Genomic DNA, 20,201 nt, shown 5'->3' with positions numbered 1-20,201 from the left:
GTCATATAACATAACTGGGGGGAGCAGGGTGTGGAAAAAAATATATAACTGGGTTTTTAAAGAAACCAAAAGTCCCACTACAGAAGTCACCTTCACATTGGCAGGCCTGAATCAAAGAATTTAGTAATCTAAATTGGCAAAATGTTTCCAGAAAAAAATCAGCTGTCAAAGAGAGCACTGTTGAGCACACAGTCCTGTTTCGGGAGCCCAAGCCCCATTTCATTACTTGCTCAGGGGCACATGACTTGATCTATGTGCCTCTGGAGCACCTGGGAAAAATGATGGACAGTGATCACCTTTGTCCCCCTGTCTAAGGTAAGCAGACAGAGGAAGACAAAAGCTCCACAGCTGCCTGTCTACCTTATTGGTCACCATCATGGTGACCAAAGAATGAGACCAGTGTCATGTGTTTGTCCCTAAAGAGCAATGTGCTTAACCGTTAGTCACAGGCAAACAGGCTCTGGCCAGCCTTGCAAGGTATCCTTGTGCATATGAATTCTGCACACTGTGTAAGCATTGGGGAAATGCATGGATGTGGAAGACACAGGTGTGACCTTCCTGATAGCTGGGGGCACAAGTTCTGTGGTCCCAGGACTGGTGCACTTCCTGTGCCAGGGTTTGGTCCTCCCCACACTCCCCAGCTCCATGGTGTTTTGAAGTGAACAGGGGGGTAAAGGCAGACAGAAAGCATCCCTGTGATTGCTGGCCTCAGGAAGGGCACTGAGTGGTGACTAGGAACTGTGAAGCTTCATAAACCCACCTGAGCAGTGCTCATCTTTATCTGTGGGAGAGGCTGGCAGCAGCGCTTGGTAAGAGAATCCACTTGAACCCCTAGTTTTCAGGCCAAGAGCATGTTTTTAAACACCTGGAAGTGACACACCTGTGAGTTCTGCTTCAAGGCTGTGTGACCCTGCACATTGCCAGACACTGCCGGCCAGTGTGAGGGCTCTGTTCCATTCAGATCATTGGCACTGACCGTCCCCAGCATGACTGAACTTTTGTATCTCCAACAACATGGCCTAGAATGTATTCTGGCTCAGTGTGGACTGAACCTGACATTCTCAGGCAGGACCTGCAGGAGGCTGTGGCTTAATTCAAGACCAGACCTAGGACCAAGAACCTTGGCAGAGCCTTGACAGCTCATCCATAGGAAGTCTCCCACAAGGCACGCAACACTTAACTTGACCTTTACATTATCAGATAAAGTCTGGGCTCTCCCACATCAGGCAGCAATCAGGAAAATGCTCCACAGACATGTCCACAGGCCAACTGATGGAGGCGCTTCCTTCATTCCTAGGTGTATGTAGGATTGTGTTAAGTTGTCAAAAACTACGGCATAGTTCAGGCTTGGCCTCAAACTCACATCCTTCCTGCCTCAGCTTCCCAGGAATATAGGGGTAAACCACCGTGCCCACTTTATAAAATCTTACTCATTGCAATCCATCACTAGTGGCTATCATGCAACTAGAACACATGAGTTTTTGCTTTGCTCCTGGCTTCTGATGCATTGACAAAGCAATCTCTCAGGGGCCATCTTGTTTATTTGTTTGTTTGTTTGTGACAGGGTCACTTCCTGTAGCCCTGGTTGGCCTGGAATTCTCTATATAGACCAGGCTGCCCTCAAATTCATAGAGGTCCTCCTGCTTCTTCTCCCTTTTAAGTTCTGGGATTAGAAGCAAATGACACCAGCTCTCAAAGTCTTCCTTCCTTTCTTTTTATATATGTGAATGCACTGTTGCCGTCTTCAGACACACCAGAAAAGAGCACTGGATCCCATTACAGATGGTTGTGAGCCACCATGTAGTTATTGGGAATTGAACTCAGGACCCCGGGAAGAGCAGTCAGTGCTCTTAACTGCTGAGCCACCTCTCCAGCCCCCCTCAGAGTCTTTCTTAAGCCCTTTCCAAACACAACCTCAACCAGCTATCCAATCCTCCTCTGACCTCAGTGTATAGGAGCTGCTGCAGGGCAGCCGCCATGGCCCTAGTACCTCCCCCTGACCTGACCTGACCTGACCATCCATCTTCCTGATGAGGCTCTGTGCACACCAGGTTGCTTGGCTGGCGGAGGACTGCCTCCTGCCTGCCACCGTCCTTGTAGGTCACTGCTCACTAACCACCTGTCTTCTCCCTTCTGCTTATTTACTCAGGGATTTGATTTTAGTGTCACTTCTATGGTTCCATTGGTCAGGGCTGACATATGTTCCCCCCCAGCCCCTTGTAGTCCTGAGTATTGAACCTGGGCCTCATGCATACTAGGCAAACACTCTACCACTGAGCTGTGTCTGTGGCTCTAACCCCCCCCCACACACACATGCATGCACACATGCACACACACATTTTATAGCAGCTTTATTTATAGTTGCCTGCACTTGGAAACAACGCAAATGTCCTTCACTGGGTGAATGGATAAACACCCTGGTCCATTCAAACAATGGAACATTGCTAAGCCTCAGAAAGAACTGAGCTACTGAGCCATGAAAAGATTCAAAGCAGATGTAAAGGATTATTGCCAAATGAAAGAAGCCAGTGAGGGGCTGGCAAGATGGCTCAGTGGGTAAAGGCCCATGCTGCCAAACCTGCCCACCTGAGTTTGATCCCTGGAACCCACAAGAGAGGAGAAAGCCAAGCCCCACAGGCTGCCCTCTGACTATCATGCACCGCTCCCCCCACCCACCCACCCAATCACACACAGGTAAATGTAATTTCTGAAATGTAGAGGCCATTGGGAAAAGAATGCAAACTATGCTTCCAAAACTGACACCAGAAAAGGCAGCACCACCAGATCAGTGAAGAGACCAGGAGTCTGCAGGCAGAAGGTATGAAGTTCCACAGGGACCGTTCAGGGCTGTGACCCCACTGTGTTTGATACTATGGAACTGGATCGTTCAAACCAATAGAATGACAACCCCAAAGTGGCCCCTGGTGACAACCACAGGGCTTTATGATGCTGCTGTGTTGGTGGTGATACAAGCCATTAATCCCAGCACTTGGGAGGCAGACAGCTCTGGGAGTTCAAGACCTCTGTGAGTTCTGCTCTACCCAGTGAGTTCAGAGAGTTTCCCGGAGGCGGATGTGAGGGGAAAGGGAACTGAATCCCATGCTCTCAGTTCAGTTTTTCTGTAAACTGAAAACTGCTCTAGAACGTGCCTTCTAATTGCTTTTAAAACCTCATGTAGCGGGTTGGGCATGGGGAGCTCACTTGACTGTACTAGCGTAGCATGTGTGAGCCCCAAGTGCCCTTCCTAGCACCAGGTGAAACTAGGCATGTTGGCACATTCCTGTAATACCAGTATCCCAGAGGTACTGGCAGAAAGGTGTGAAGTTCAAGGTTACCCTAAGCTATGTAACAAATTCCAAATTCCAGGCCAGCCTGGGGTACACAAGTCCTTGTCTCAAAAATGCAAAGCAAAGACCTCCCAAGCTGCCAAACCCCTCCTCCCAAAATGCAAGCAGAGTTGGTCTTGGTGGCTCAGGCTTGCAATCTCTGCTTTTGAGAAAGTAAAGCAAGACAGTTGAGGGTTCCAGGCCAACTTGAGCTGTATAGTAAGATCAAAGGCAGCCTGAGCTAAATACTGTCTCCAAAAAACAATTTCCAGTAACAAAAACCATGTGGTTTTTATCCAAGGGCTAGCTCCTAACAGTTCGCTTGGTGGGTTTGTAATTTGATTTTAAGAATTATCTTTTTGGTTTGAGTTTCTGTACTTGGTTGCACTCAGGTCTTGGTGCATGCTAGACAAGTGTTCTACCCCTAAGGTCCGGACTCCAGGGAAGAAGATGTTTTGCAAACCTATTTGTCATTTCGGGTGCTGGGCTGCCCTTAAAGCGGCTCTCTGAATTCGTCCACCCTGCTCTGGGTTCTTCGGGAGCGCTAGGACACTGGTCTCCCTTTCCCCTCAGTCGTCAGTCCATCTGCTCCTCCTAGGCTCCTCAAGACACCTACAGCCCCTTCCAGACAAGACTGCGGTAGGGTCTTGATCTAGGCTACATGAGTTGAGACCTCACAGTGCGGATCCCTCTGTATGTCCTGAACTGCCACCCCCTGCCGGCACTCTGTTCCCTATCTCTGGTCCCAGATGGAGATGTCCATTTCGCTACTTGGTAGCACTATCCCTCTACTCCCCCCGCCCCCCCCCCCGCGCCCAGCCAGCTGAGGGGCGCCAACACGGCGGTAGGGACAGGAGATGGCCGGACGACAGCTGGGGGGGCGGCCCTGACCTTCCCGCAATCGATGGGGCGCGGCCGGCCGCGCGGAGCCGGGGCGGTGCCGTAGCCCCCCGCCTGCGGTTCGGGCAGCTATAAAGCGGTGGCGCGGGGCTCAGGCTGAAGTTGCAGCATTTATCACACCCAAAGACCGACCATGGAGCCTCTGCTGCCCACGCCGCTGCTACTGCTGCTGCTGCTGCTGCTCTCCAGTTCCTCCGCGCTCCCTGCACCTCCCAGGTGAGCAGGGTTCGGAATCCCGCTTCATTCCGGCCACGCCCACACTTCCATTTCTGACTCATATGGCTCCACCCCTCCCCAGGACCCCAAGACACTCAGATGGGACGTTCACCAGTGAGCTCAGCCGCTTGCAGGACAGTGCCAGGCTGCAGCGCCTGCTGCAGGGTCTGGTGGGGAAGCGCAGGTGAGCCAGCGCTAGGTAAAAAATTTCCAGACTTGCTGGTATGGGACAGGCCTGCCACATCTCAGTACACCACTAATTCTACTTTGGGCTTGGGGGTGGGGGGCAGTGAGCAGGACACAGAAAACATCCCAGAGAACAACCAGGTCCGGTCCAAGCCCTTAGAGGATCAGCTCTGTTTGCTGTGGTCGAACACTCAGGCCCTACAGGATTGGTGAGCACTCCAGCCTCAGCTGGATTCCTAAAGTACCCCCTAGCCATGGAGGTGCCTGCACTCTGATGGTCAGTCACTAGTCCCCTCACCAGCTATCTCCCTCCACAGGCTTCTGCCCAGGCTGTCTCTGGATGAGTCCCTGTCTCTCTGGCTGCCTCCTGGACCAAGGCCTGCTATCCACCGTTCTGAGTGGACTGAAACAACCAGGAAACCCAGATGAGGGAGGAAGGAGAGTCTCCAGGAGCCTGGCTGGAGTAGGGATTGATTGTCCTTGGCATCAATAAAGAAGGAATTTAGACCCTGGTCTTTTGGCTCATGGTGTGTGATGTCTGATAAAATCAAGGTAGCCTCTGCTCTGTGAGCCTGGCAGACGAGGACAGATCCATCCATCTCATTCAGTGGCCAGGACCACACCCAGGTGCCCTTTAAACCTGGGAAGCCAGCTAGGGCATTTCTTATCTCTGGTATCAGCTGAACCCCTCTTTTCCCAGCTGAATTCCTGAGAGTCCCACCCTGCCCTGTGGTTTATTTAGCAAATTTTCCAGGGGTCAGGCATTCCCTACCCTGGTCCAGCTGTATGGTCAGGGTAAATGAAGTGGTGAGGGAAGGCTCAGGCGGACCAATAGGGGTTACTTATGAGTGGGAGGACCTGAATACATCTTGGCTCTACATGTCTGTATGGTCATGGCCCGGCCCTGAGGCTTGGATGGTGATGTCATCTCTCAGTAGGCAGCTGTGGGACCACAGAAGGGCTGTGAGACAGTGCTCGGTCCTAACAGAAGCCTGGAGCCTCAGGAAGGTTTTCAGGCATCTAAAACAGCCCTGTAAAGGCCCAGAGTGGTGAGGGCTGTGTAGGCCCTTCCAACAGAACACCCCTACAACCCTCCTGACCCCACCTAGGGGCTTCTTTCCATCTCTGAGAACTTGTAGGGGAGAGGAGAGGAACCAAGAAAGATAGAAGCAGGTGTAATGGAGGCCTGTCCTCACCAGGACTCCTGTCTTCCATCAGATACTGGCCTCCCAACCCCCAGCTTCTAGCTGTGGCTGACAAGTTCTATTTGCATCCTATCACCCAGCAAGGCTCTGCCAGGCCCTACCCTGGAGGAACTGCTGTGTTCCTCAGACAGCAGGAGCATGCTGGGACACAGCCTTTTCCTTTGGGTGTGGAAGAGAGTTGGGAGGCAACCCAATGTAGCTCCAGGAATTTTGCTAAAGAACACTGAAGAGAAAGAGACAAGATGACGGTCCTGCTGATGTGGGCTACAGTAGACCCAAGACTAATGGCTCAGCCCACATCCCTGTTCTTGCTCCCAGCTCCCCACAACCGTGCCCTGCTCCCCAGACTTATGGTTCCATCCCCCAGGCCTGCTTCAGCCCCCAGCCCTGACTCAGCCTCCTTAGAGCTCCAGAGTCTTGCCCTGGCTTCCCACGCCTATTCTTCACTCCTAGTTGTTCTCAAGTTTCTTACACCTTATGTGTACTGCCTGTGGGTTGAGTCCCCAGCTAACTTCCTGGAAGTCCATGCTGAGATATGACCTCATGTCCCCTGTTAGTGCCGGCCAGCGGGATCCCCCTTGGTAGAGGCCATCTGTAAAGGGTCATAAAATGAGGCGGTGCCTGGCAGGGGCGAAGGTCGCCAAGGCAGGAACTGTACCAGCCCTGGAACCAAGCAGGCTGGACCCTTCTTCCAGGTGACAGCTGCCACCATGGGGGCTCCGGCCCTCCTCTGGCCTCCCCTGCTGTTGACATTGCTTACAGGGCTGTTTGGCCAACCTCTGGGGACCTTGGCCCAGGGTATGTGTGGGGCAGGGGCAGGGCAGGTGGGTGGCAGAGCTGGGGTGGGAGGAACCAACTTTTCCTTTGCAATTTTCTAGTCTGCACTGTGAACCAGACCTTAGTTAAAATCGAGGAGAACCATGATGTTCCTGGGCCATTGGTGGACATTGTTGTCCCAGAAGACCTCCAGCTGACCTTGGGATCCTTATCCAGCCCTCCTTACGCCTTTAAGCTTGTGGACAATCAGCTGTTTCTCAATATGACTCCGGATTATGAGGTACAGGCTGTAGGCTGGATAGAATATGCCTTCATGGGGACATACATGGGCATCCACTCCCCTAACCCGGGGAAGATTCTGGGAAGGAGGGGCTGAGGGATCTATATCCCCCTGGTAGTGAGGAGCCTTTCAGGCCTCAGTACCAGGTTGGTTGGTTGGTTGGTACTGAGGGGAAGGCCATAAGGAAACAAAGTTGCCAAGTGTCCCCTATCCCTAGGATTTCCCACAGATGACAGGTACTGGAGGGTGCCTGCTCTCCTAGCCGTACTCTCCTATCCTAGAGCAGCATAGTTCTCTATGTGGCAAGTGACTCATAGGTCCCCTGGTTCATCCTCAGGAAACCTCATTGCTGGTGGCAGTCCTGGAGTGTAAGAGAGGAGACACTCTGGTAAGTTAACCTCATTACTTGACCACCCTTGCCTTCTGTCAGAGTACCCTGAGACCTCTCTTCCATGACCTTACCCCAGGGAGTGTGAACATCAGCTCTCTCCTGGCCACTCCCATACTCCTTTCAGCCTAGACTCTGCCCTGAGCTCCAGACTCAAACCCAGCTAACTTAGAGCCATCTATGAGACCCTAAGTCTGCCCCTCACCCCTCACCTGGGTGACACCTTCATCTGCTAGACACTTAGGCCACTTTTGATGTTACCCCACCCAAGGTACACTGTTGGCATTGTTGGCTGTGCCTCAGTTAGAGTCAGACCTACTCTTCCTACCTCTAGTCCCATGGGGCCTTGGTCAACAGCTCTCCTTTCTGACCCTTTTGCAGATCCATTTGCTGTTCTTGCCCCCCCCCATCCCTTCCCCATGGAGTGACTCCCTAGAGAGTCATAACCACAACCCTGAGCAGCCTACACAGAAACTTCCAGTTTTTACTGGAAGCCAAAGCTAAATGCACATCTGGGTGGGCAAGGCTAGGGTATACAGACACTGAGCTGGTGTGCAAATTCATTTTGATGCCTAACCCTCCTACTTTATACTGTCCGCCTACCCTATCCCATACACCGTATCCCTCAGCCTCCACCACAAGCCTTTTACTAAAGAAAGCTCGAAGAGATAACAGGCCACACCCCTGCTCCACCAGGAGCAGCTCTCACAGTTCTGCACTTCTGCCCTGCACCGTGACAGGCATCATGGCCTATGTCCCTAATGGATAATAATAATTTAAAACAAAACAAAATAAAACTTATTTTTCAAGTATAGTTTAGTGGTAGAGTGCCTGTCTAGTATGATTGAAGCCTTGGGCTCCACCTTCAACACACAAATATATTTCACACACACACACACACACACACACACACACACACACACACACACACACACAGAGAGAGAGAGAGAGAGAGACAGAGAGACAGAGAGACAGAGAGACAGAGAGACAGAGACAGAGAGAGATACACACAGAGAGAGAGAGAGACAGAGACAGAAACAGAAAGACAGAGAGAACCATGGCCTGACATCTGTCACCCCTGAGAAGAGCAGCTTTCCCTCTCTGTCCTCAGCACCGGCTGTGTTCATGTCTCCCTGGGTCTCAGGAAGGGCTCTCTTGTGGGAGAGAGCTGTTTGATTTTAACCTGAAGGCCCCTTTCTCCACTATCCTCTTGGAGATCTGCTTTTGAAGCCGTGAGATGCTGTCTTTCTCCCTTTGATATTTTGCTGGTTGTGTCCCCAGGATTGTCATTATTTCTCTTCAGCACATCCCATCACACAGGTGCAGCTACACTCTGAAGCTTGTTTTTACAGTCTGAGTTCCTCCCAGAACAAGAGCTCACAGGCCACCATATTGTTGATGCCACCAGTGTCTGTGGCATGAAAGGGAAAGACTGGCTGACTGACTGACTGACTGACTGAATGAATGAATGAATGACTGAATGAATGAATAAATGAATGGATAAGAAGAGGAAGGAAGGAATGGTGGAGCATCAGCGCATTGCTCCTCAGCCAGGAGCTGACTTTGGTGACTTTGCTGCAGGTGACACAGATCAGAGTGTCTGTGGCTGTCCTGGATGTCAATGACAATGAGCCGATATTCCCCTTTACAATCAAGAACTATAATGTATCAGAGGTGAGTCCAGTCTGAACCGGTGCCATCTTGAGTATGGAGAAGGCAGGGGGACACAGAGTGTCTGAGGGGCAACATCAGGGAGATTTATATAGAGAAGCCACAGCATGGCTGGACCAACCTCCTCCTCTCCATCCCCAGGACACCAGAGTGAATACAATCGTCATCCCCGAGACAGAGCTGAAGGCTACAGATGCTGACAAAGATGACATCCTAGTCTACACTCTGCAGGAAGTGACCCCTGTCAGTGCTTCCCCATCCCCACTCATTATTGACACCCCACCCCCACCCTTTCTGATGCCTTCAGGCCTCAGTTCCTCCACCTTCCAGAGTCCCACCTCCTTCCCCTCCACAGGATGCCAGCAAGTTCTTCTCCCTGGTGAGCGTAACCAACCCTGCTCTGAAGTTGGACCAGACACTGGATTTCTACAAGAATCAGAACATGACCTTCAAGCTGCTGGCACGGGTAAGCAAATGCCATCTTCCTAAGTCCTGGATGTTTTAGGTCCTGTCCAAGCTGGGCCTGACCTACCAGGGACTGGCTGTTACTACAGGATACTTGGGAGGAAAATGCAGCTCCTAGCCACAAGGCCAATGCCACCTTGGTCTTGAACGTGCTGCCAGCTGACCTACGGACCCCCTGGTTCCTGCCGTGCTCCTTTACAGATGGCTATGTCTGCATCCAGGCCCAGTACCATGCGGTTGTCCCCACGGGACACAAACTGGTAATGGGGAGTAAGAAGGCCCAGGGTCAGACTTGGATCTAGAGCCAAGTCAGAAAACGTCCAGGATAGGGATCCAGCCATGGTCCTGTGCTCCCGGAGAGGCTTGCAGACAATTCTGTGATTTGTGAAACAAACATGAACGAGCAATCAATCAATCAATTAATCATCAATCAATCATTAACTATCCTTCTCAGCCAGGAGGGGGTGGGGCATACAGACAAAGATGAGTGAGGAGTGTGGATCCTATGGGATGTGAGGACTTCAGGAGCCGGGCTGATGCTAGTAAGACACTGCTAAGTCCTTGCCCAGCTGACAGTCTCCTCTGAGGCCAGCGGGGCCACTGGGCAGGTGGGGCTCGCCAAAGACACCACAGTCTCCGCTGTGCAGAGAGGCATGCACTGAGGCTGCAAGCCTTCCTTCTTAAGTTCGTGTTGCCACTGAGTCCTTCTGTGGCTGCAGCTCTGTCCCAAACAGGCACTGCCCCTCCCTCCAGGCTCCAATTCATGTTTCAGATCTTGAGGGACAACAAGAGAGTAAGAACTGGGACTATTAAACCCCAAGATGCCCCTATCCCTACAGCCATCCCCACTCATCTTGACTCCTGGTCCCATCTATGCTGTGGACGGAGATCAGGCCATTAACGAGCGTATCATTTACAGCATTATATCAGGTGAGTGAAGGCTTAGCCCCACAGCACCTGGACCCCACAACAGAGGGACCAGGCACCAACCTCCACCCCAAATTCTCCCAGGAAACACGGATGACACATTTATCATCAATGCAAACGATGGCAACCTCACGATGGCCAAAAGTATCCCCAGCCCCACGACCTTCACTCTGCTGGTCAAGGTGGGTCCAGTACTGGATGGCAGATGGGTCTCCTGTGTCCCCAGCTGTGTCTCCAGCTGTAGTCTCAGCTCCATTAAATCCCAACACCTTCCCCTGCTTCCCCTGACTCCTCAGGCTGAACAGGCTGACAAGGCTCGGTACTCAGTGACCCAGGCCATTGTGGAGGCTCGCAATGCCTCTGGGAGCCCACTCCAGTTCTCACTGAGCCTGTACTATGGCACAGTGACACTGGGTTCTGAGGCTGGCACAGCAGTGAAGGACAGGACCTTCCCTTCGGAGATCCTGAGGATCCAGGCTCAGTACCAAGGTTTCCCGGTACGCAGTTCCTTCCTGTTCACCTATGAACCCTATACGTATACCTGGACCCTCTGGCCTCCTCTCTCTGTGTAGACTGCCTGGGGTGGACAGTAGGGTACCAGGCCTAGGTCTCACTGTAGTCTCATCTAGGACCTCAACTCAGCTGTCACGTATCGAGTCACCAACTCCACAGAATTCATGATGAATAAGGACATCATACTGACCACTGTGACCATGGAGGAAGCGCGAACCATCCGTGTAGAGGTGGAGTGGGGATAAGGGGACCAAAGGTGTGGGGTAAAGAGGGACCCAAGAGGAACAAGTCCCTTTCCTGACCCAGGTAGAAGCTAGCAATTCTGTGACTAAGGACACAGCCACTGCTGCTGTTGAGATCCAGGTGTCAGAGCGGGAGCCGCCCACCACAGGTGAGACCCCCAGGCCTCCCCAAGCAGGGTGGCTCCTCCTTTGGGACAGGCATATCTGGACAGAGGCAAACCCAAGTTCTGTACATGCCACCACCAGAGCCCCCCATACCCCCAGAAGCTGGAGGAACAACTGGGCCTTCAAGTAACACCACTTTGGAAGCCCCCACGACCTCTGGGACCTCTCAAGGACCTGCCACAACCAGCTCTGGGGGAAGTGCTGGCCCATTCCCACCTGCAGGCACAACTCTAAGCCCACCCTCTTCTGCCTCATCCATACCTGGGGGGTCCTCTACTCTTGGAATCAGCACCTCTCCCCAGACAGCCACTCCTGGTGGGGCCTCAACACAGACGCCCAAACCAGGGACCTCCCAGCCAACAGCCCCTACTTCCAGAACAAGTACCTCCCTCATGCCAAGCACATCCAGAAGCGACCCAACACAGACCCCCAAACCAGGAACCTCTCAGCCAATGGTCCCTGTTCCAGGGGCCAGCACCTCTTCCCAGCCAGCCACACCTAGTGGCAGTTCAACACAGACCCCCAAGCCAGGAACCTCTCAGCCGACAGCCACTGGGCCCATCTCAGGTAGTCCAACACATTGCCCTGGGGTCACTGACACCCTCAACTCAGACAGGAGTTCTAGGATGTGCTCTAGAAAAGGGTCTACGCAGGCTAACCTGGCCTGGCCACACTGACTACCTTTAAGGAGTCTGTGTCTAGCTCTAGACAGATGGCCCCAAGAGGTCATAATGGGTGTGAACTGAAGAAGGTATGCCGATACAGAAGCAGATTTTGGAGCCAGTGAGTCCGATAATTCCCAGGAAATTTTGTATTTAGGGTCTCAGGTTAAGTAAGAGCAGTACTCCAATAAGCAGGGATATATGAGATAAAAGTGAATACATTATGGCTGTCAGAGTGTGTCAACAAATCCCTTTAATCCCAGCACTAGGGAGATAGTGAAAGGCAGATCTCTGTGAGTTCAGTCCAGTCTGGTCCAGCTTGGTCTATGTAGGAATTTTAGTCTAGCCACAGCTACAGAGAAGGAGAGAGAAAGAGAGTGGGGGGGAGTCTAAAAAAAATTATGACTGGATGTAGTGATACATGCCTGTGATACTGGAGACAGGTAGGAGGATCACTTAAACCTAGGAATTCAGGGCTAGCCTGGGCAACATACTGAGGCAGCGCTGCTAAAACAAAGACAAACAAACAAAACAACTAAAAAAATCCAGGGCTGGGGAGATGACAGGATTGGGAAGTCAGAGACAGGAAATCCTGGGGATCACTGGCCAGAGAGTTTAGCCAGCTACAAGGCCAGCTGTAGGCCAGTGAGAGACCCCAACTTACAAAGCAAAATAGGGACTGGCAAGATGGCTCAGCATCTTGCCTGATAACCTGAATTAGATCCCTAGATCCCCACATGCAGAAAACTGACTTCTGCAAGTTATTCCTCTGACCACAAGATGCACCATGACATGCAGCACCAACACAAATACACACACTACACAAACTTCACACACACACACACACACACACACACACACACACACACACACACACGTGCATGTGCGCGCACGCGCGCACACACACACACACACACACACACACACACACACGAACACTCACAAAGAGTTTCCACAGGTCTTTGTTGTACCCACTAAACCTTTGAGTGTGCATGGTCACAAGGGGCCAGGCACTGCTAGCTGTCCCACTGGAACCATCACCAGAGGCAGCTTTACATGGTCAACTTCCATAAGTGTCCCTGAGCCCTGCATGGGTCTAAGTACAGCATGTGTTCAAAGTTGTAGTTGAAGCCACATAAGACAAAGTTCACTACAACTGTTTACAGTGTGCCCTTGAAGGCCATCCTGGTGAATCAGAGGCTGGTAGCCATGTTACCAGGGGCCTTGGTATCCCCAGGCAGGCTCCCTGGTGGAGTTAGGAGCACCCATTCTCAGAACCTCAACTCTTGATGGTGGACCAGGAGAGGCCTGTCTTGTTTTTATGGTACCTCAGTCTGGCCTAGGTTGGGAAGAGAAGTTCTTGTGAGTGTTCCAACAGTAAGTGCCCATGGTCTCTTTGACAACAGGAGGAGGTGAACTGGGTGACGGCCAGAGATTTTCCACGGTGGACATGGCAGTGTTGGGTGGGGTGCTAGGTGCACTGCTGTTGGTGGCCCTCATCTGCTTGGTGATCCTTGTCCATAAGCACTACCGACATCGGCTCACTTGCTGCTCTGGGAAGGCTTCGGTAAAGGCCTCTGCTTGGGTACTGGGCTAGGTACAGTAGAAAGGGGACTAACTCAAGGGCTGAGGAGTCCCAGAAAAGGGACATGGAGGGAAGAGTGCAAACAGCTGGGGAAAACAGGGCTTTAAAGAGGAAGGAAACAGAGGTAACTCTGGGATGGGTGTTCTGACACCAAGTGGTGGGGGAGGGGGCAGGGGAAGAGTGGGAGCCAATCGGTGGGAGAAGGGTTCAGAAGGCACTAGTGGGGGTCATATCACCGCTGCTGATGTCTTTGCCCTTACTCCACCATTAGGAGCCACAGCCAAGTGGCTATGACAACCTGACCTTCCTCCCAGACCAAAAGGCCAAGTGGTCGCCCACCTCCAACCGGAAGCCAGAGCCGGGCCCTGAGCCTTCCCAACCGCCCCTCCGGCCTCCTAGCCCCATGTCCTCCAGTCCCACGCCCCCCAGCTCCACGCCTCCTAGCCCTAGGCCCAAAGCTTCCGGGTCTCCTAAGACAGTCCAGGCTGGGGACAGTCCTTCAGCCGTGAGGTCTATCCTGACTAAGGAGCGGCGGCCGGAGGGGGATGGCGGCTACAAGGCTGTGTGGTTCGGTAAGGACATCGGGGCCGAGGCTGACGTGGTGGTCCTCAACGAGCCCACCGCTGACGTGGACAGCGCCAGTGCCTCGGGAAGCGAGGGCAGCGATGATGATGACCCTAAGCAGAAGAGGAGTCTCCGCCTTGGCGCCGATGCTGACAACACTTACATCTAGCTCAGCACCCCGACTCTCCACCCCAAGCCACTCCCCTTTCCTCCGCTAATTAAAGTAGCACTTTCGAGTTCCGGAGTCTTAAGGCTGGTGTGTGGGAACCAGAGTGCCAAGGATGTGAGCGGCCAGCTGCCAGCTGCGGGCTGGGCTTCCGGGTGCCTAACTGCTGGAAAGTTCCCACTGTAGCCAAGGGGCAGGAGGGAGGTCCTCGCTCGAGATCTCCAGCTCCTTGCCCAAGATGGATAGCTTTGCTTGAGGGAGGGGAAGGAGCCAGAACCGTCCACTCCACAAGCACATTCATTTGGGAGAGGTGGTCTTTGGGACCTTCCTGAGGGTCACAGCCCATTTCAAAGGTCTGGCTGGGAGTGGTGGCTCACATAATCCCAGCATTTGGAAGGTAGAGGCAGGCGGTTCTCTTTGAGTTTGAGGTTAATTTAGTCTCCATAGTGAATTCGAGGGAAGGCAAAGCTATGCAGAGAAAGTCTTTCTGAAGAAGGGGGAAAAAAAGAAAGAAAAGAAAAGAGAAAAAAAAAGAAAAAAAAGGAAGGCTGCTTTGGCAATGAACAGGGCACTCTGCCCCACACAGGAAGTTTAGACATGAGAAATAGGGACCTACAGGTCATGTCAGCGAGTGGAGGGAAATCTTGGTTACAGAAGTTACACCGGCTGGTGTAACTCCACAATCTGGGCTTCTTCCTGAAAAGCGGTCATGGCCCATTTTTTAATGAAAAGTGACCCCGAATTCCTTTCCAAAAGCTTTTTATTTCCTTCCAGTATTTGAATATGTTTAAATTGGCAGTTTTATGCATTTATACAATGTATCTTTTGGCTTTCCTTTCACATGGTGATTGTCATGCCCTAGTCTCTGTTGTCATGTTCTTTCCCCCTTGTTGGAAGTCTTAACAAGTCTCCTTCCTAACGTTCCTGTCTTCTCAGTATCCCTCTGAGTTTAACTAGTTTCTATTTAAAACTTTTGGTATGTTTTGGTGTTTTTTAAAATTTACTTTTATTTTATGTGTATCAGTGTATGATCTATATGTATATCTCTGTGAGAGTGTCAAATTTTGGAGTTATAGTTGTTAGCTGTCATGTGGGTGCTGGGGTTTGAATCCCAGTCCTCTAGGAAGAGCAGTCAGTGCCCCTAACTGCTGAGCTCTTTCTTAGTTTCTAGCTTCTTGACCCAGCTGGAACAAGGATAATTTATCACTGAATAAATGATACCCCCTTCCCTAAAGGTAAATTGCTAATAGCAGGGGAGGGCACTGGGCTCTGCCCACACCTATGATAAAATGTTACCAGGACCACTTTTGTGGTGGTCGTGTGCAGTGAGTTCACGGGTGGAATGGCTATGCCTTGTTCAGAGACATGTTTTGCTGTACATCTCTCCATTCTTGGCATTCGTTCTTTGTGCCCCACCTTGGGAGATGTCCCCTGAGCCTTGGAGTGGTGATAGAGATATTCTTTGCTCTTGGGCCAGTTAAAAGAATCTACCCACTGCAGTAAGAAACTTCTCTAACAAAGGCTGGCACAACCCTAGGAAAAAAATATATGATTTACATTATATATATATATATATATATGATTTATGTGTGTATATATACATATACATATGTATATATATAATTTATTTTACGTTTATTTATTTATTTTATGTATTTACTTTACATATATGCTCTATCTGCATTCACACCTGTGTGCCAGAAGAGAGCATCAGATCCCAATAAAAATGGTTGTGAGCCACCATATGGTTGGTGGGAATGAGCTGAGGACTTCTGGAAGGGCAGCCAGGGCTCTTAGCTACTGAGCTGTCCCTCCTGCTCCCAGAGTCTTACTCTATCACGCAGGTTGGCCCCAATCCTTCTGCTTCAACCTCTCCCCAGATGGTATATTCTTATCTGTACCATTCTCAGTGTTAAGCCAAATTGTACCGTAGCCTCTCTTTAGACTCCACTTTCTAAGACTTTTCTGCGAGCTAAACAAAACAAACAAACAAAACCTGCTGGTTGTTGTGGGTATCCCTGCCTTCTCCCACTACGCTTTCCTGAGGAGGTACTGGGGAAAGCCCTTTCCCACACTTCCACCAGGGGCTGAGCCGGCAGATAGACCTCTACCTGCCACTTCTACTGTCCTCCAAGACTTGGCCGCTCTGTCCAAAGTAGGGTTAGCCTCTCTCATTGAATCTATGAAAGGCCTGGGAGACTGAATCCGAGGGCGGAGTGCTACAGACTTGGGACACCCCAGTGATGTCTGCAGCCCTTAGGCCACACCCTCCTGCGCTTCGCCCCCGCCCCTGACCAAAGTAGTATAAAAGCACTGCCGCCTCCTCCTCATTGAGATAAAACCGTCCCGGCGGCTCCGGTACCAGGTACGTGGGACCCTTGGGCCACTCGGGGAGGGAGGTGAGCTAGTGCCACAGGGGAAATTCTTGTTCCCTCCACAGAGTAGTGAGCGATCGGTAAAGGACAGTGAAGAGAGATTCGGGGAAATGGGAGGGCAGACGCCCCGGCAGAATTTGCAATTGGATCTGCAGGGGTTGGGATCTGAGTAAGGGTCGGGTGGAGATCGAGGACAGCTCCGGTAGGGATTGAGGCGGTGGGAAGCCGGCAGCTACCACGCTCCGCTTAGACTGTTTAGGTTTCATTTTCCTGAGATGCAGTTTCATTTTACTCGCCTGGGCCCGCCCCTTTTGCTCACCGTGTCTCTGCAGGGTCCAGCCTGTGACAGCCCGTCCAGGCCCGGACGCTGGATCAACACCTGTGACATCACGTGTTGCGCTCCCGCTACATCTGTAGTCACATCTACAGCCACCTTGGCGGAGGAATCTACACTTAGGTTCGGAACCTAGGTGGCTACAAGTTCTCAAACCTCATCTGTGACCCTCAACATCCTAATACCTGGGTCACACTTGTGAAACTTAGATTCCCACCTGTTACCAACACCCGTAAACATTTAAAACACATTTACGAAACTTGGTCACACCATCTGTGGCTACAACCTAAAACCATAGAGACACCCAAGGGACCCTTACCTTATTTGTAATAACCGACTGCTCCAGTGCCTGATTACAAGTCATCACAGAGTAGTAGCACCTACATTGATTTCCCCAGACCGGCCGTGTAGGAGCAATGGCGGAAGTGAGGTAAGAGCATGCCTACCCTAGTTGTATTGGATCCTGTATTCCTTGCATTAACCCTAATCTTAGCGTGGCTGCCCTGCCTGCAGGGGGCCCCAGCGAGTGCTGTTCGGAGATTGGCTATTGGGTGAGGTCAGTAGCGGCCAGTATGAGGGGCTGCGATGGCTGAACGAAGCTCACACAGTCTTCCGTGTGCCCTGGAAGCATTTCGGTCGTAGGGATCTGGATGAAGCAGATGCACGGATCTTCAAGGTGGTACCCAGTCCTGCCTTCTTTATAACTTGCCAGAACTCCTGGGGAAATCCAGCCTCAACCCATGCTCTCTCCTTTCCTTCAGGCTTGGGCTGTGGCCCGAGGGAGATGGCCACCTAGGGGAGTTAACTTACCACCCCCAGAGGCTGAGGCTGCTGAACGAAGAGGCTGGAAGACCAACTTCCGATGTGCACTCCGAAGCACAGGGCGCTTTATCTTGCTTCAAGACAATTCAGGAGACCCGGCTGATCCACACAAGGTGTATGAACTTAGCCTGGAGCTTGGATCTACTGGTGAGCAGTGCCACAAATAGGGATGGGCCAGGGAGGTACATGGCCTCTGTTGTTTTGGTGGCTTCAATGGTTAATTAAGATTTGTGGTTTTTGAAACTAGTTGTAGATTCAGTTCCTCTCCTTCCAAGGTGTGTGTGTGTGTGTGTGTGTGTGTGTGTGTGTGTGTGTGTACTTCCTCCTAAGTCAGAGCCTTGGGCTGAGTGAGGTACCTGGTGATTTGGGAACAGAAGGTATGAGAAATAGAAAACTTTTGGAACTGCTCAGGCATCATAACCAAATTGCACATCAGACTCAGATCCAAATCTCCCCTTCCCCTTTCCTTCAGTAGGCCCAGCTGTGGAAAATAGGGAAGAAGTGACCCTCGGCAACGCCCTACCCACACAGGTACAGTCTGGTTCATTCTTTCTAGGTGTGGGGGATTGGTAGCTGCCTACCACTATGCTTTCTCTTGCAGGGTGTGTCGCAAGGATCATTCCTGGCAAGAGGAAATGCTGGGCTCCAAACCCCAAGCCCTCTGCTTTCTAGTGATGCTGGGGACGTCTTGCTTCAGGTTCTGCAATACAGCCACATACTGGAGTCTGAGTCTGGGGCAGACTCCATGCCACCACAGGCACCTGGTGAGAGACAGGAACTGTCACAGAGCTGGGGCCAAGCTAGAGAACCCCTATCTGCCCAAGGCTGGATGAGAGGGAGGACCACAGAACCCTTGCTGGGAGGAAAGAGCAGGATGCTAAAATGACAGGGGTGGGAAGCTGGGGTACAATGGACAGGCAGCTCCAACTTGTCCTCAGGCCAGGAGCAAGAACATGTTCCTGAGGAACCCTATGCAGCATGGCAGGTGGAAGCTGTCCCTAGCCCCAGGCTTCAACACCCAGCTCTGAACAGCGGTGAGGCCCAGGGGACCTGTTGGTGTGGGTACAGCCGAGGTGCTAGCACGGCTCTTCCCTACCTCACACCTAGACTCCCAGGCAGAACACTGCTCCACTGACCCATCACCCCTGTACCTCAGCTGGAGGGGAACGGGTCCTTGGTAGGGGGGGTGGGACAAAATGCCCCACCCACACTCACAGCTTGGTCTACACACAGAGTGCAACCTTGGGTCCCTGGATGTGACCATCATGTACAAAGGCCGCACAGTGCTACAGGCGATAGTGAGGCACCCCAGATGCGTGTTCCTGTACAGCCCCATGGGCTCAGCAGTGAGAACCTCGGAGCCCCAGCCGGTGGTTTTCCCCAGCCCTGCTCAGCTCCCGGATCAGAAGCAGCTGCACTACACAGAGACTCTTCTCCAGCACGTGTCTCCAGGCCTGCAGCTGGAGCTTCGGGGACCATCACTGTGGGCCCTGCGTATGGGCAAGTGCAAGGTGTACTGGGAGGTGGGCAGCCCTATGGGCTCCACCAACCCCTCCACCCCAGCCCAGCTGCTGGAGCGCAACTGCCATACCCCCATCTTCGATTTCAGCACTTTCTTCCGGGGTCAGTGAGGTGTCTGTCTGGGGTGCTGTCCTTTGAGGCCTGGAGCCTTTCTTAACCTGCTCACCAGAGCTATCTCCTTAACAGAACTGGAGGAGTTCCGGGCTCGGAGGCGGCAAGGATCACCACACTACACCATCTACCTGGGTTTTGGACAAGACTTGTCAGCAGGGAGGCCCAAGGAGAAGAGCCTGATCCTGGTGAAGGTAGAGCCTGGGTTGGTCAAGTGAAGATGTGTGGGCTGCTGGTTAAGAGCCCTAACAGATGTCCTTTCCACAGCTGGAGCCATGGCTATGCAAGGCACACCTGGAAGGCGTGCAGCGTGAGGGTGCATCTTCCCTGGACAGCAGCAGTCTTGGCCTGTGCTTGTCTAGCACCAACAGTCTCTACGACGACATTGAACACTTCCTCATGGACCTGGGTCAGTGGGCTTGATTCAGAACCCCAGCTCCCAATAAATAGTTCAGAATCAGTGCCGCCCTGCTCTGTTATCTCTAGTGGACCTTGTGCAGTCCCCTCAAAGGAGGCAACCCCCACTTGCTACACACTAGGCCTCCTTTGCAGCACTCATCTTTACAATAAAGAACTGGTTGGGTTACCAACACCTCTTACTGGGTACAAATGCTCTTAAGACAGGAATCGGGAGCATGCTCGTGGTGCCAGGTGTATTTGGGAAGGTGGGAGTGTGTGCTTAAGCCTCTGAGACCCACAGCACCATGTCCTGTCTCCTGACAGGGCACAAAGTAACTAGAGTGAGAGAATTGCTACAGCAGGGACCCTCATGAGTGAGTGCTGGCAGCTGGCAGCTAAAG

The 20,201-nt window shown here is 52.1% G+C and overlaps 3 protein-coding genes across 6 annotated transcripts; all 3 read left to right on the top strand.

Moving 5' to 3' along the window:
- The first annotated feature begins 4,302 nt into the window (after positions 1-4,302).
- On the top strand, positions 4,303-5,140 carry Sct (secretin). The gene is made up of 4 exons (XM_034519753.2): positions 4,303-4,442; positions 4,525-4,626; positions 4,733-4,837; positions 4,946-5,140. The coding sequence occupies exons 1-4, from the start codon at positions 4,360-4,362 to the stop codon at positions 5,055-5,057; spliced, it is 402 nt and encodes a 133-aa protein (XP_034375644.1). The 5' UTR covers positions 4,303-4,359; the 3' UTR covers positions 5,058-5,140.
- A 1,328-nt stretch (positions 5,141-6,468) lies between these two features.
- Cdhr5 (cadherin related family member 5) lies at positions 6,469-14,316 on the top strand. Of its 2 annotated transcripts, XM_034519698.2 has the most exons (15): positions 6,469-6,631; positions 6,712-6,890; positions 7,228-7,278; positions 8,860-8,952; positions 9,091-9,192; positions 9,305-9,415; positions 9,504-9,674; positions 10,254-10,344; positions 10,426-10,523; positions 10,638-10,838; positions 10,971-11,084; positions 11,161-11,245; positions 11,343-11,828; positions 13,330-13,490; positions 13,780-14,316. In XM_034519698.2, the coding sequence occupies exons 1-15, from the start codon at positions 6,544-6,546 to the stop codon at positions 14,239-14,241; spliced, it is 2,493 nt and encodes an 830-aa protein (XP_034375589.1). In that variant the 5' UTR covers positions 6,469-6,543; the 3' UTR covers positions 14,242-14,316. The 2 variants fall into 2 exon arrangements, with proteins under 2 accessions (XP_034375589.1, XP_034375609.1); XM_034519718.2 differs by lacking the exon at positions 11,343-11,828.
- Positions 14,317-16,478: 2,162 nt separating this feature from the next.
- On the top strand, positions 16,479-19,862 carry Irf7 (interferon regulatory factor 7). Of its 3 annotated transcripts, none has more exons than XM_034509531.2 (10): positions 16,479-16,603; positions 16,946-17,377; positions 17,461-17,623; positions 17,709-17,916; positions 18,245-18,300; positions 18,371-18,533; positions 18,708-18,803; positions 19,003-19,392; positions 19,477-19,595; positions 19,669-19,862. In XM_034509531.2, exons 2-10 carry the CDS (start codon positions 17,364-17,366, stop codon positions 19,822-19,824), a joined length of 1,365 nt encoding a protein of 454 aa, XP_034365422.1. In that variant the 5' UTR covers positions 16,479-16,603; positions 16,946-17,363; the 3' UTR covers positions 19,825-19,862. The 3 variants fall into 3 exon arrangements, with proteins under 3 accessions (XP_034365422.1, XP_034365417.1, XP_076769624.1); XM_034509526.2 differs by having other exon boundaries at positions 18,242-18,300; XM_076913509.1 differs by lacking the exon at positions 18,708-18,803 and having other exon boundaries at positions 18,242-18,300.
- Positions 19,863-20,201: the final 339 nt, after the last annotated feature.

The sequence above is a fragment of the Arvicanthis niloticus genome, chromosome 1 (genome assembly GCF_011762505.2).
Source record: "Arvicanthis niloticus isolate mArvNil1 chromosome 1, mArvNil1.pat.X, whole genome shotgun sequence".
Lineage (NCBI taxonomy): Eukaryota > Metazoa > Chordata > Mammalia > Rodentia > Muridae > Arvicanthis > Arvicanthis niloticus.
The sequence above is the reverse complement of the archived record's forward strand: the minus strand, read 5'-3'. Positions and strand labels throughout refer to the sequence as shown.

Coding starts and splice junctions, on each gene's coding strand:
- Sct (XM_034519753.2), top strand. CDS start 4,360: ATGGAGCCTCTGCTGCCCACGCCGCTGCTACTGCTGCTGCTGCTGCTG. Junction 4,443..4,524: donor GCGCTCCCTGCACCTCCCAG/GTGAGCAGGGTT, acceptor ACCCCTCCCCAG/GACCCCAAGACACTCAGATG. Junction 4,627..4,732: donor GGTCTGGTGGGGAAGCGCAG/GTGAGCCAGCGC, acceptor GGTGGGGGGCAG/TGAGCAGGACACAGAAAACA.
- Cdhr5 (XM_034519698.2), top strand. CDS start 6,544: ATGGGGGCTCCGGCCCTCCTCTGGCCTCCCCTGCTGTTGACATTGCTT. Junction 8,953..9,090: donor AGAACTATAATGTATCAGAG/GTGAGTCCAGTC, acceptor CTCCATCCCCAG/GACACCAGAGTGAATACAAT. Junction 10,524..10,637: donor CCTTCACTCTGCTGGTCAAG/GTGGGTCCAGTA, acceptor CTGACTCCTCAG/GCTGAACAGGCTGACAAGGC.
- Irf7 (XM_034509526.2), top strand. Junction 18,804..19,002: donor ACACCCAGCTCTGAACAGCG/GTGAGGCCCAGG, acceptor GTCTACACACAG/AGTGCAACCTTGGGTCCCTG. Junction 19,393..19,476: donor TTTCAGCACTTTCTTCCGGG/GTCAGTGAGGTG, acceptor TCTCCTTAACAG/AACTGGAGGAGTTCCGGGCT.